Below are 13,495 nucleotides of genomic sequence, written 5' to 3' on the forward strand. Positions count from 1 at the left end.
GGAGGGACGCCATGGCCAAACCCTTTGGCCTAAGCTCCTCGCGTTTTCTTCACCGACCACTGAAGCTAACTGTCTCTCTTTGAGCCAAGTTTGATGGGGTACCCCCTTTGAGATTTTTTTGATTTTGGGTCATTTTGGTCACCTCCAGCGATTTACCCGCTATGACACCCACAGGTCCGGGGCGGCCTGGGATGCCCTGCAGTGCAATGGCACACCAGTCAGGCACACGGTATCCATGCAACAGGCATAAAAGTCAAAAGGCCGAACTTTGGAGGGCTCTGACGGACACACCCTTGGTCTCAGGATTCCGCAGTCTGCGCTGATGTGCACCCTATCGCACTCTGTACTTGTGGCGCAAGTTTGGACCAAATCGCTGACCTTCGGATTTCCCCCCAAATTCCATGGGGTACCCCCTTTGAGATTTTTTTGATTTTGGGTCATTTTGGTCACCTCCAGCGATTTACCCGCTATGACACCCACAGGTCCGGGGCGGCCTGGGATGCCCTGCAGTGCAATGGCACACCAGTCAGGCACAAGGTATCCCTGCCACAGGCATAAACGTCAAAAGGCCGAAATTTGGAGGGCTCTGACGGCCACACCCTTGGTCTCAGGATTCCGCTGTCTACGCTGATGTGCACCCTATCGCACTCTGTACTTGTGGCGCAAGTTTGGACCAAATCGCTGACCTTCGGATTTTTGGGTCATTTTGGTCACCACCAGCGATTTACCCGCTATGACACCCAGTGGTGGGGGGCGGCCTGGGATGCCCTTGGGTGCAATGGCACAGCAGTCATTGGCACGGTATCCGTGCCAGAGGCAAAAACGTCATTTGGCGGAACTTTGGATGGCTATGACGGGGACACCCTTGGTGTGAGGATTCCGCTGTCTGCGGTGACGTGCACCCTATGCCACTGTGTACTTGTGGCGCAAGTTTGGAGGAAATCGCTGACCTTGGGATTTCCCCCCAAAATCCATGGGGTACCCCCTTTGAGTTTTTTTAGGTTTTGGGTCATTTTGGTCACCTCCAGCGATTTAGCCGCTATAACACCGAGTGGTCCGGGGCGGCCTGGGATGCCCTTGGGTGCAATGGCACAGCAGTCATTGGCACGGTATCCGTGCCAGAGGCAAAAACGTCATTTGGCGGAACTTTGGATGGCTCTGACGGGGACACCCTTGGTGTGAGGATTCCGCTGTCTGCGGTGACGTGCACCCTATGCCACTGTGTACTTGTGGCGCAAGTTTGGAGGAAATCGCTGACATTGGGATTTCCCCCCAAAATCCATGGGGTACCCCCTTTGAGTTTTTTTAGGTTTTGGGTCATTTTGGTCACTTCCAGCGATTTAGCCGCTATGACACCCAGTGGTCCGGGGCGGCCTGGGATGCCCTTGGGTGCAATGGCACAGCAGTCATTGGCACGGTATCCGTGCCAGAGGCAAAAACGTCAATTGGTGGAACTTTGGATGGCTCTGACGGGGACACCCTTGGTGTGAGGATTCCGCTGTCTGCGGTGACGTGTACCCTATGCCACTGTGTACTTGTGGCGCAAGTTTGGAGGAAATCGCTGACCTTGGGATTTCCCCCCAAAATCCATGGGGGTACTCTCTTTGAGTTTTTTTTTTAGGTTTTGGGTCATTTTGGTCACCTCGGGCGATTTAGCCGCTATGACACCCAGTGGTCCGGGGCGGCCTGGGATGCCCTTGGGTGCAATGGCACAGCAGTCATTGGCACGGTATCCGTGCCAGAGGCAAAAACGTCATTTGGCGGAACTTTGGATGGCTCTGACGTGGACACCCTTGGAGTGAGGATTCCGCTGTCTGCGGTGACGTGCACCCTATGCCACTGTGTACTTGTGGCGCAAGTTTGGAGGAAATCGCTGACCTTGGGATTTCCCCCCAAAATCCATGGGGTACCCCCTTTGAGTTTTTTAGGTTTTGGGTCATTTTGGTCACCTCCAGCGATTTAGCCGCTATGACACCCAGTGGTCTGGGGCGGCCTGGGATGCCCTTGGGTGCAATGGCACAGCAGTCATTGGCACGGTATCCGTGCCAGAGGCAAAAACGTCATTTGGCGGAACTTTGGATGGCTCTGACGTGGACACCCTTGGTGTGAGGATTCAGCTGTCTGCGGTGACGTGCACCCTATGCCACTGTGTACTTGTGGCGCAAGTTTGGAGGAAATCGCTGACCTTGGAATTTCCCCCCCAAAATCCATGGGGTACCCCCTTTGAGTTTTTTTAGGTTTTGGGTCATTTTGGTCACCTCGGGCGATTTAGCCGCTATGACACCCAGTGGTCCGGGGCGGCCTGGGATGCCCTTGGGTGCAATGGCACAGCAGTCATTGGCACGGTATCCGTGCCAGAGGCAAAAACGTCATTTGGCGGAACTTTGGATGGCTCTGACGGGGACACCCTTGGTGTGAGGATTCCGCTGTCTGCGGTGACGTGCACCCTATGCCACTGTGTACTTGTGGCGCAAGTTTGGAGGAAATCGCTGACATTGGGATTTCCCCCCAAAATCCATGAGTTTTTTTAGGTTTTAGGTCATTTTGGTGACCTCCAGCGATTTAGCCGCTATGACACCCAGTGGTCCGGGGCGGCCTGGGATGCCCTTGGGTGCAATGGCACAGCAGTCATTGGCACGGTATCCGTGCCAGAGGCAAAAACGTCATTTGGCGGAACTTTGGATGGCTCTGACGTGGACACCCTTGGTGTGAGGATTCAGCTGTCTGCGGTGACGTGCACCCTATGCCACTGTGTACTTGTGGCGCAAGTTTGGAGGAAATCGCTGACCTTGGAATTTCCCCCCCAAAATCCATGGGGTACCCCCTTTGAGTTTTTTTAGGTTTTGGGTCATTTTGGTCACCTCGGGCGATTTAGCCGCTATGACACCCAGTGGTGGGGGGCGGCCTGGGATGCCCTTAGGTGCAATGGCACAGCAGTCATTACAGAGGCAAAAACGTCAATTGGCGGAACTTTGGATGGCTCTGACGGGGACACCCTTGGAGTGAGGATTCCGCTGTCTCCGGTGACGTGCACCCTATGCCACTGTGTACTTGTGGTCATTTTGGTCACCTCGACCGATTTGCTTGCTATTGGAGCCACAGGTCCGGGGCGGCCTGGGATGCCCTTGGGTGCAATGGCCGGGCAGTCCGGCTTACGGTATGGGTTTTAGAGGCATAAACGTCATTTGGGTGAACTTTGGATGGGTCTGACGGCCAGACCCTTGGTGTGAGGATTGCGCGGTCTTCGGTGATGTGGACCCTGTGCCACCGTGTACTTGTGGCGCAAGTTTGGATGAAATCGGTGACCTCGGATTTCGGCCGAAAATCCAAAGGGTACCCCCTTGGTGTTCTTTTGTGTTGTGGGTCATTTTGGTCACCTCGACCGATTTGCTTGCTATTGGAGCCACAGGTCCGGGGCGGCCTGGGATGCCCTTGGGTGCAATGGCCGGGCAGTCCGGCTTACGGTATGGGTTTTAGAGGCATAAACGTCATTTGGGTGAACTTTGGATGGGTCTGACGGCCAGACCCTTGGTGTGAGGATTGCGCGGTCTTCGGTGATGTGGACCCTGTGCCACCGTGTACTTGTGGCGCAAGTTTGGATGAAATCGGTGACCTCGGATTTCGGCCGAAAATCCAAAGGGTACCCCCTTGGTGTTTTTTTGTGTTCTGGGTCATTTTGGTCACCTCGACCGATTTGCTTGCTATTGGAGCCACAGGTCCGGGGCGGCCTGGGATGCCCTTGGGTGCAATGGCCGGGAAGTCCGGCGCACGGTATGGGTTTTAGAGGCATAAACGTCATTTGGGTGAACTTTGGATGGGTCTGACGGCCAGACCCTTGGTGTGAGGATTGCGCGGTCTTCGGTGATGTGGACCCTGTGCCACCGTGTACTTGTGGCGCAAGTTTGGATGAAATCGGTGACCTCGGATTTCGGCCGAAAATCCAAAGGGTACCCCCTTGGTGTTTTTTTGTGTTCTGGGTCATTTTGGTCACCTCGACCGATTTGCTTGCTATTGGAGCCACAGGTCCGGGGCGGCCTGGGATGCCCTTGGGTGCAATGGCCGGGCAGTCCGGCTTACGGTATGGGTTTTAGAGGCATAAACGTCATTTGGGTGAACTTTGGATGGGTCTGACGGCCAGACCCTTGGTGTGAGGATTGCGCGGTCTTCGGTGATGTGGACCCTGTGCCACCGTGTACTTGTGGCGCAAGTTTGGATGAAATCGGTGACCTCGGATTTCGGCCGAAAATCCAAAGGGTACCCCCTTGGTGTTTTTTTGTGTTCTGGGTCATTTTGGTCACCTCGACCGATTTGCTTGCTATTGGAGCCACAGGTCCGGGGCGGCCTGGGATGCCCTTGGGTGCAATGGCCGGGCAGTCCGGCTTACGGTATGGGTTTTAGAGGCATAAACGTCATTTGGGTGAACTTTGGATGGGTCTGACGGCCAGACCCTTGGTGTGAGGATTGCGCGGTCTTCGGTGATGTGGACCCTGTGCCACCGTGTACTTGTGGCGCAAGTTTGGATGAAATCGGTGACCTCGGATTTCGGCCGAAAATCCAAAGGGTACCCCCTTGGTGTTTTTTTGTGTTCTGGGTCATTTTGGTCACCTCGACCGATTTGCTTGCTATTGGAGCCACAGGTCCGGGGCGGCCTGGGATGCCCTTGGGTGCAATGGCCGGGAAGTCCGGCGCACGGTATGGGTTTTAGAGGCATAAACTTCCATATACTCACCTTTGGATGGGTCTGACGGCCAGACCCTTGGTGTGAGGATTGCGCGGTCTTCGGTGATGTGGACCCTGTGCCACCGTGTACTTGTGGCGCAAGTTTGGATGAAATCGGTGACCTCGGATTTCGGCCGAAAATCCAAAGGGTACCCCCTTTGAGTTTTTTTTGTGTTTGGGTCATTTTGGTGACCTCGGCCGATTTGCTTGCTATTGGAGCCACAGGTCCGGGGCGGCCTGGGATGCCCTTGGGTGCAATGGCCGGGCAGTCCGGCTTACGGTATGGGTTTTAGAGGCATAAACGTCATTTGGGTGAACTTTGGATGGGTCTGACGGCCAGACCCTTGGTGTGAGGATTGCGCGGTCTTCGGTGATGTGGACCCTGTGCCACCGTGTACTTGTGGCGCAAGTTTGGATGAAATCGGTGACCTCGGATTTCGGCCGAAAATCCGAGTTTTTTTTGTGTTTGGGTCATTTTGGTGACCTCGGCCGATTTGCTTGCTATTGGAGCCACAGGTCCGGGGCGGCCTGGGATGCCCTTGGGTGCAATGGCCGGGCAGTCCGGCTTACGGACAGGGTTGCTCGGGCATAAACGTCATTTGGGTGAACTTTGGATGGGTCTGACGGCCAGACCCTTGGTGTGAGGATTGCGCGGTCTTCGGTGATGTGGACCCTGTGCCACCGTGTACTTGTGGCGCAAGTTTGGATGAAATCGGTGACCTCGGATTTCGGCCGAAAATCCAAAGGGTACCCCCTTTGAGTTTTTTTTGTGTTTGGGTCATTTTGGTGACCTCGGCCGATTTGCTTGCTATTGGAGCCACAGGTCCGGGGCGGCCTGGGATGCCCTTGGGTGCAATGGCCGGGCAGTCCGGCTTACGGTATGGGTTTTAGAGGCATAAACGTCATTTGGGTGAACTTTGGATGGGTCTGACGGCCAGACCCTTGGTGTGAGGATTGCGCGGTCTTCGGTGATGTGGACCCTGTGCCACCGTGTACAATAGGCTCAAGTTTGGATGAAATCGGTGACCTCGGATTTCGGCCGAAATTGCAAAGGGTCCCCTTGGTGTTTTTTTGTGTTTGGGTCATTTTGGTGACCTCGACCGATTTGCTTGCTATTGGAGCCACAGGTCCGGGGCGGCCTGGGATGCCCTTGGGTGCAATGGCCGGGAAGTCCGGCGCACGGTATGGGTTTTAGAGGCATAAACGTCATTTTTGTGAACTTTGGATGGCTCTGACGGCCAGACCCTTGGTGTGAGGATTGCGCGGTCTTCGGTGATGTGGACCCTGTGCCACCGTGTACTTGTGGCGCAAGTTTGGATGAAATCGGTGACTTCGGATTTCGGCCGAAAATCCAAAGGGTACCCCCTTGGTGTTTTTTTGTGTTCTGGGTCATTTTGGTCACCTCGACCGATTTGCTTGCTATTGGAGCCACAGGTCCGGGGCGGCCTGGGATGCCCTTGGGTGCAATGGCCGGGAAGTCCGGCGCACGGTATGGGTTTTAGAGGCATAAACGTCATTTTTGTGAACTTTGGATGGCTCTGACGGGGAGACCCTTGGTGTGAGGATTGCGCGGTCTTCGGTGATGTGGAGCCTGTGCCACCGTGTACCTGTGGCGCAAGTTTGGATGAAATCGGTGACATCGAATTTCTGCCGAAAATGCAAAGGGGTACCCCTTTGCGTTTTTTTGTGTTCTGGGTCATTTTGGTCACCTCGACCGATTTGCTTGGTATTGGAGCCACAGGTCCGGGGCGGCCTGGGATGCCCTTGGGTGCAATGGCCGGGAAGTCCGGCGCACGGTATGGGTTTTAGAGGCATAAACGTCATTTTTGTGAACTTTGGATGGCTCTGACGGCCAGACCCTTGGTGTGAGGATTGCGCGGTCTTCGGTGATGTGGACCCTGTGCCACCGTGTACTTGTGGCGCAAGTTTGGATGAAATCGGTGACTTCGGATTTCGGCCGAAAATCCAAAGGGTACCCCCTTGGTGTTTTTTTGTGTTCTGGGTCATTTTGGTCACCTCGACCGATTTGCTTGCTATTGGAGCCACAGGTCCGGGGCGGCCTGGGATGCCCTTGGGTGCAATGGCCGGGCAGTCCGGCTTACGGTATGGGTTTTAGAGGCATAAACGTCATTTGGGTGAACTTTGGATGGGTCTGACGGCCAGACCCTTGGTGTGAGGATTGCGCGGTCTTCGGTGATGTGGACCCTGTGCCACCGTGTACTTGTGGCGCAAGTTTGGATGAAATCGGTGACCTCGGATTTCGGCCGAAAATCCAAAGGGTACCCCCTTTGAGTTTTTTTTGTGTTTGGGTCATTTTGGTGACCTCGGCCGATTTGCTTGCTATTGGAGCCACAGGTCCGGGGCGGCCTGGGATGCCCTTGGGTGCAATGGCCGGGCATTCCGGCGCACGGTATGGGTTTTAGAGGCATAAACGTCATTTGGGTGAACTTTGGATGGGTCTGACGGCCAGACCCTTGGTGTGAGGATTGCGCGGTCTTCGGTGATGTGGACCCTGTGCCACCGTGTACTTGTGGCGCAAGTTTGGATGAAATCGGTGACCTCGGATTTCGGCCGAAAATCCAAAGGGTACCCCCTTGGTGTTTTTTTGTGTTCTGGGTCATTTTGGTCACCTCGACCGATTTGCTTGCTATTGGAGCCACAGGTCCGGGGCGGCCTGGGATGCCCTTGGGTGCAATGGCCGGGAAGTCCGGCGCACGGTATGGGTTTTAGAGGCATAAACGTCATTTTTGTGAACTTTGGATGGCTCTGACGGCCAGACCCTTGGTGAGGATTGCGCGATTTAGCCGCTATGACACCCAGTGGTGGGGGGCGGCCTGGGATGCCCTGCAGTGCAATGGCACACCAGTCAGGCACACGGTATCCCTGCCACAGGCATAAACGTCAAAAGGTCGAAATTTCGAGGGCTCTGACGGCTACACCCTTGGTCTCAGGATTCCGCTGTCTACGCTGATGTGCACCCTATCGCACTCTGTACTTGTGGCGCAAGTTTGGACCAAATCGCTGACCTTCGGATTTCCCCCCAAATTCCATGGGGTACCCCCTTTGAGATTTTTTTTATTTTGGGTCATTTTGGTCACCTCCAGCGATTTACCCGCTATGACACTCAGTGGTCCGGGGCTGCCTGGGATGCCCTGCATTGAAATGGCACACCAGTCAGGCACACGGTATCCTTGCCACAGGCATAAACGTCAAAAGGCCGAACTTTCGAGGGCTCTGACGGACACACACTTGGTCTCAGGATTCCGCTGTCTACGCTGATGTGCACCCTATCGCACTCTGTACCTGTGGCGCAAGTTTGGACCAAATCGCTGACCTTCGGATTTCCCCCCAAATTCCATGGGGTACCCCCTTTGAGATTTTTTTGATTTTGGGTCATTTTGGTCACCTCCAGCGATTTACCCGCTATGAGACCCACAGGTCCGGGGCGGCCTGGGATGCCCTGCAGTGAAATGGCACACCAGCCAGGCACACGGTATCCTTGCCACAGGCATAAACGTCAAAAGGCCGAACTTTCGAGGGCTCTGACGGACACACCCTTGGTCTCAGGATTCCGCTGTCTACGCTGATGTGCACCCTATCGCACTCTGTACTTGTGGCGCAAGTTTGGACCATATCGCTGACCTTCGGATTTCCCCCCAAATTCCATGGGGTACCCCCTTTGAGATTTTTTTGATTTTGGGTCATTTTGGTCACCTCCAGCGATTTACCCGCTATGACACCCACAGGTCCGGGGCGGCCTGGGATGCCCTGCAGTGCAATGGCACAGCAGTCAGGCACACGGTATCCCTGCCACAGGCATAAACGTCAAAAGGCCGAAGTTTGGAGGGCTCTGACGGCCACACCCTTGGTCTCAGGATTCCGCTGTCTACGCTGATGTGCACCCTATCGCACTCTGTACTTGTGGCGCAAGTTTGGACCAAATCGCTGACCTTCGGATTTCCCCCCAAATTCCATGGGGTACCCCCTTTGAGATTTTTTTGATTTTGGGTCATTTTGGTCACCTCCAGCGATTTACCCGCTATGACACCCACAGGTCCGGGGCGGCGTGGGATGCCCTGCAGTGCAATGGCACACCAGCCAGGCACACGGTATCCCTGCCACAGGCATAAACGTCAAAAGGCCCCTTCAAACTATTGGTATGCTGATTCACAAGTAAATCAAAGGACATCCTCATGTTTATAAAGCAGAGCAGAAGCAATGGCAGCTGCAGTCCGTACGTTAGAATCCTGATCGTGCAAAAGGTACTGAAGACTTCGGCCAACACTTGCCACATTGACGTCTTTTCCATCCTGAGTATGATATATGAGGTTTCCTCAAAAGCATAAAGAAGAAAAGAAGAAAAAAAGACTATAGATTATGAAAGCATTACTATTCTATATTCTATTCTATGAGTACCACAAATTTTCCCCCTTTACAGGGAGGTAGCCAAGTAAGAAGCATATACCTAAGATTTTTCCCCCTTAGAAGGGAGGTATGTCTTTGTTTTTTGGTTACCTCCCTTGTAAGATGTCAAAAGTCCTTGGTGCATATATATATATATATATATATATATATACATTTTAACAACCACAATCCACTTTAATTCTAAGCCATCAACATCAGGAGACCCAATGGGGCCACATGCAGTATTGAAATGTGGTACTGCCGAGGACTCTAACTCAGCAATCACTTGACAAGTGCCATAATAACTAACCAACTACATCAACTACGCCATTTAGATACCTCCTTCCACCCATTCCACTTCCCTCCATCACCCCTTCCTCCCTCTCATCTTAGCTCCTCATGGATGATGGGTCATCCCTGTATCCCGCCCACTGCCCTGGGTCAGAAGCAATGTAGCACGACACAGTACATCCACAGCAAGGCCTTCACTTAATCAGCAACCCTCCTTCTCTGTACACATGCCAACCTGTTCAGCAATTTCCTTCATTTACCAGCCAGATTTCTTGAGGGTAACTACCTGGGTTGTAGTTTCTGCACTCAGGTTCTTAGTAATGCTCATATTGGTAATACATGGTGGCTCAGAAGATGTCATTGTCGGGTTCAAGAAGGGGTCGTGGACGGAAGGGTCACACACAACTTCCCTTCCTCACCAACAAGAAAATGACCGACGTGATTAATTCTTAGCTTGCTGATAACCTCCAAACTTCCCCGCTTGCAGTTACACAAAACTTTTGGAGCAAAAACCATGCCACTTGAATGGGTCTTTCCAGATTTTCCAAAGTAAAGTCCACATAATCTGGGCGGAAAGCACGTTTGTCCATGATGATGTGCTATTACATCACACACTCCCCCCTATCAGGAGGCTAGAACAATGTCCCTCACAGAGGGCTTTGTAGCATGGAATTTAATGAACCATAGCCTTGGTTCAATTTCACCAATGGCAGGATTCAAACCGCCCTCACCTCAACCTTCGCCGCAAGTAACGACGCCTTAACCCGCACGGCCAGCAAGCTTCCTTCATTTGTCGAAACACTGCATATATTTCTTATGTCCAAAATCAGATGTTACCCACAAAACAAAGTGATTTGTTATGAGACAACAACATCTTCACCCCTTTCATCCCATCAGACATATTCCTTTCATGGCCTCCTGTTCAAATAAAGGAAGAAAATATACTTTACCTGCAAGCAAAATGGCTGCTTTTTGAAGACATGCATCTGAGCTTTTCAAGTATGAAGAAGCAGCTTGTAGGAACAGTGCCAAATCCTCAGAGAGATCAACAACCTGTAAGAATATATAAGATAATCATACAGATTGACCACATTGACCTCAGATACAAGTATACACAACAGAAACCTATTAGCACAGTGTGAAGTTATCCCATTATCATCAGATAAATATTGTTTGAGAATTAAGTGTACCATGTGCTTTGTCAAGTCAGTAATAAATTGATGATAGTTCAAATTTCCGCTAGGAATGAGATGATTCTGAAACATGCTGTTCATTCCATCTGAACCAATGATGGGTCCCAAGGATTGTAGAGCACTTTTACACATCTGGAAAAAGACAAAATAAAGACATGAAAATCTAATAAGGTCCTTATCAAACAAATTATTACATAACATCTAGATGTAGATGAAAGATGTGTATGCACTGATGATGTTTAGGTACTGTATTCTCAAAGTTATGATGATATTACACTCAGTAATCCAAGCATTTTACATATTGAGCACAAATATGATGAGAACATTGCATGGAGTTGAAATAACTATATTGGCCTTACGACAACTGTGGGAGGATGTGGGTCTGTTAGGTGCACAAGACAGGATACAAGATGCAACTTAAGTGGTTCCTGAAATTCATCCGTTTCTCCGACCGATGATGCTAGGCCTTTCAACACACCTAAACTTGCTTCCCGCATTTCTCCAAGGTCCTACATATAAAACGTTACTTAATAAGCATTACTATGGATGTAAGATATCTTCACCTATATCAAATGTAAAAACAAAATTCAAAAATGTATATGGTACTACACAAATATAAACATGTACCAACAATCTCACAATTTCTGAGCCCCTCTTTCAAATTTCTAAATAAGTTCTGCAAAATTAAGTCATCTCTATTTTTTAAAGTTAAGGTTGGGCTTCATTTCTGTATGTTTAAACATCCTCAAAAAAGAAAAATGAAAAAGAATAAGAAATGAAAAAAGGTAACATTGAACAAAGCAATTTACCTTACTCCCATCGAGTTCTCCATCCTTAGGAAAATATTTCAACACATCAATTAAATCCTCTAGAAACCATAAATTAACTTTAAAGAATGTACAAAAAATACCTAAAGATAATATATACTGTACCATCACAATGACTGAAATTTGAAGAAAAACAAAACAAAACACTAAACAAAAAATCTTCAAAAAGAAGTGATCCTACCTTTTCGGAGAAGAGTCTTATTCTGAAAAGTAGAGTTGGTGTGTGCTCAAGAACAATGTCACGTTCGAGGTGAGGCAGAAGAATGGCAATTCCTTTCATAGCCTCCAAGAGTACTTGGTCCTCCACTGTTGCTCCAACTTCTCGTTGGTCTGTGGCTCCTACTAGTGCACTTATCACTTCATTTATCTTGTCCCCAACCTTGAAAAGGATGGCTTTTATATATATGAAAACAAAACTCCGTTCTTTTTCCCTGCATATCCTTTGATCAATATGCAAGTTACACACCTCCATACTGGAGAGCTGAATGCAAGGTGACATGCAGTCAGTACTTCAGGGAATGTTTTGAGGAACCATAACATACCACCATCACACATCGTAAAGGAAAGATTAGATGCTTTTGTACTATTGCTATCCCTCTTTTCTCCTATAATCTTGAACCTATTCTTTACCACTCCTAAGACTCTACTTCTTCCTTCTTCATTCCCTTTGAGGCAGTGGCTGTGGTTGTGTCATAGATAGTAATTATTTGGGACAGGATGAGGGGACCTGTTTACTCTAACCATTCATGAAACAAACAAGAATATCACTTCAACTTGTTTTCTCTTCCCTCCTCAACAGACATTCCACATGAATCCAGAAACCCCTACATTTCATTCATCTACCTTATTCTCAGTCTTACTCTCAAGTTGACTCCATCTACTTCTGATCTCTACACTCTTTGATAGTCTTTCCTCATCAATTCTTTCCATGTACCTAAGCCACTTCAGCACTCACTGATCTATCCTATTTGACAGTTCCTTTCCTATCACAACCTCCACATTCCACACTGTATCCTTTCTTCTAACACCTATAATATTTCACCTCAAAAAACACCCATATTCCCTCTCTCACTGCCTTATATTCTATGTCTTCTTCATAGTGCCGTGGGTACAGACAGTCACTCCTCCATACAACATTCTTGCTTTCATTCCCAAATACTTATTTCTCATAACACTTCCCACTCCACACAGGCATCTACTTCTTCCTTTTCCTTTATAACTCATCTCCACATCCATTCCTCTATTCTCTACTACATGTGACCCCAAAGACTATTCTCAGCTTCCTCAAGCCTCTCACCCATTACACAATGACTACTTGATGATAAATGAACCTGACTTTTTTTCCCCTGCCTCAATCAAAAATTACAAAAAGGTCAGATGTAGGGTGTTTTGCAGAGGTTTTTCAAGAAGAATGGAGCTCAATATATATATATTTCAAAGGGAAAAAAATATGCATTTGGCATCGCTTCCTGATAATCACCATCATTCTTGAGGGAGGGAGGGAGGGGGGATTATACATACTACCATGATGCTTCTTCTATTTGATCCTTAGTTATAATTCTCAGATGTATTGCTTCAGCCTAGCTCTTACACAAATTCATTTCTTTCACCAATATATAATTTTTCTCAACTGTCACTCCACCCCTTATTTTATCATCTCAGTCTTATGTTTATATGGTGTACCTTACCTATATCCCAACTGTCAATCAACACTTCTTGGAGGCACAGTATCCACTATGCAGAAATTATCAGGTTCATTAATCATCAGTCATTTATTTCCCATTTAGATGAAAGTTGGGCATTTGTGTTCGCAAAGTTTGAAAGTTGTGTGTATGAAATTTGATGTAAAATAAATTAGTTCTCAATTCAGATTTTATGTAAAAAACATTATATGCATTGACAAAATAAACAGATTATATCTACAGTCAATAGGAATGTCTTCCTATTTCTGAATCCACATAATATTTTACTTTGCATTTTTTTCCAGGAATATAAACAACTATGCAACAGTAATCACATAAAACACGTGAATAAAGATATTTTGCTTGAAACCATGAGGAA

General features: G+C 49.2%; 1 protein-coding gene across 1 annotated transcript; it reads right to left on the reverse strand.

Annotated features, from left to right (window-relative positions):
• Positions 1 to 9,856: 9,856 nt before the first annotated feature.
• On the reverse strand, positions 9,857 to 13,057 carry LOC143017582 (maestro heat-like repeat-containing protein family member 1). The gene is made up of 5 exons (XM_076172368.1): positions 11,616 to 13,057; positions 10,967 to 11,116; positions 10,605 to 10,739; positions 10,365 to 10,467; positions 9,857 to 9,894 (listed from the first exon to the last, which is right to left on the reverse strand). Exons 1-5 carry the CDS (start codon positions 11,931 to 11,933, stop codon positions 9,857 to 9,859), a joined length of 744 nt encoding a protein of 247 aa, XP_076028483.1. The 5' UTR covers positions 11,934 to 13,057.
• Between the last annotated feature and the right edge of the window lie 438 nt (positions 13,058 to 13,495).

This window comes from Oratosquilla oratoria, chromosome 32, assembly GCF_046742065.1.
Source record: "Oratosquilla oratoria isolate Oo_2021 chromosome 32, ASM4674206v1, whole genome shotgun sequence".
NCBI classification, from domain to species: domain Eukaryota; kingdom Metazoa; phylum Arthropoda; class Malacostraca; order Stomatopoda; family Squillidae; genus Oratosquilla; species Oratosquilla oratoria.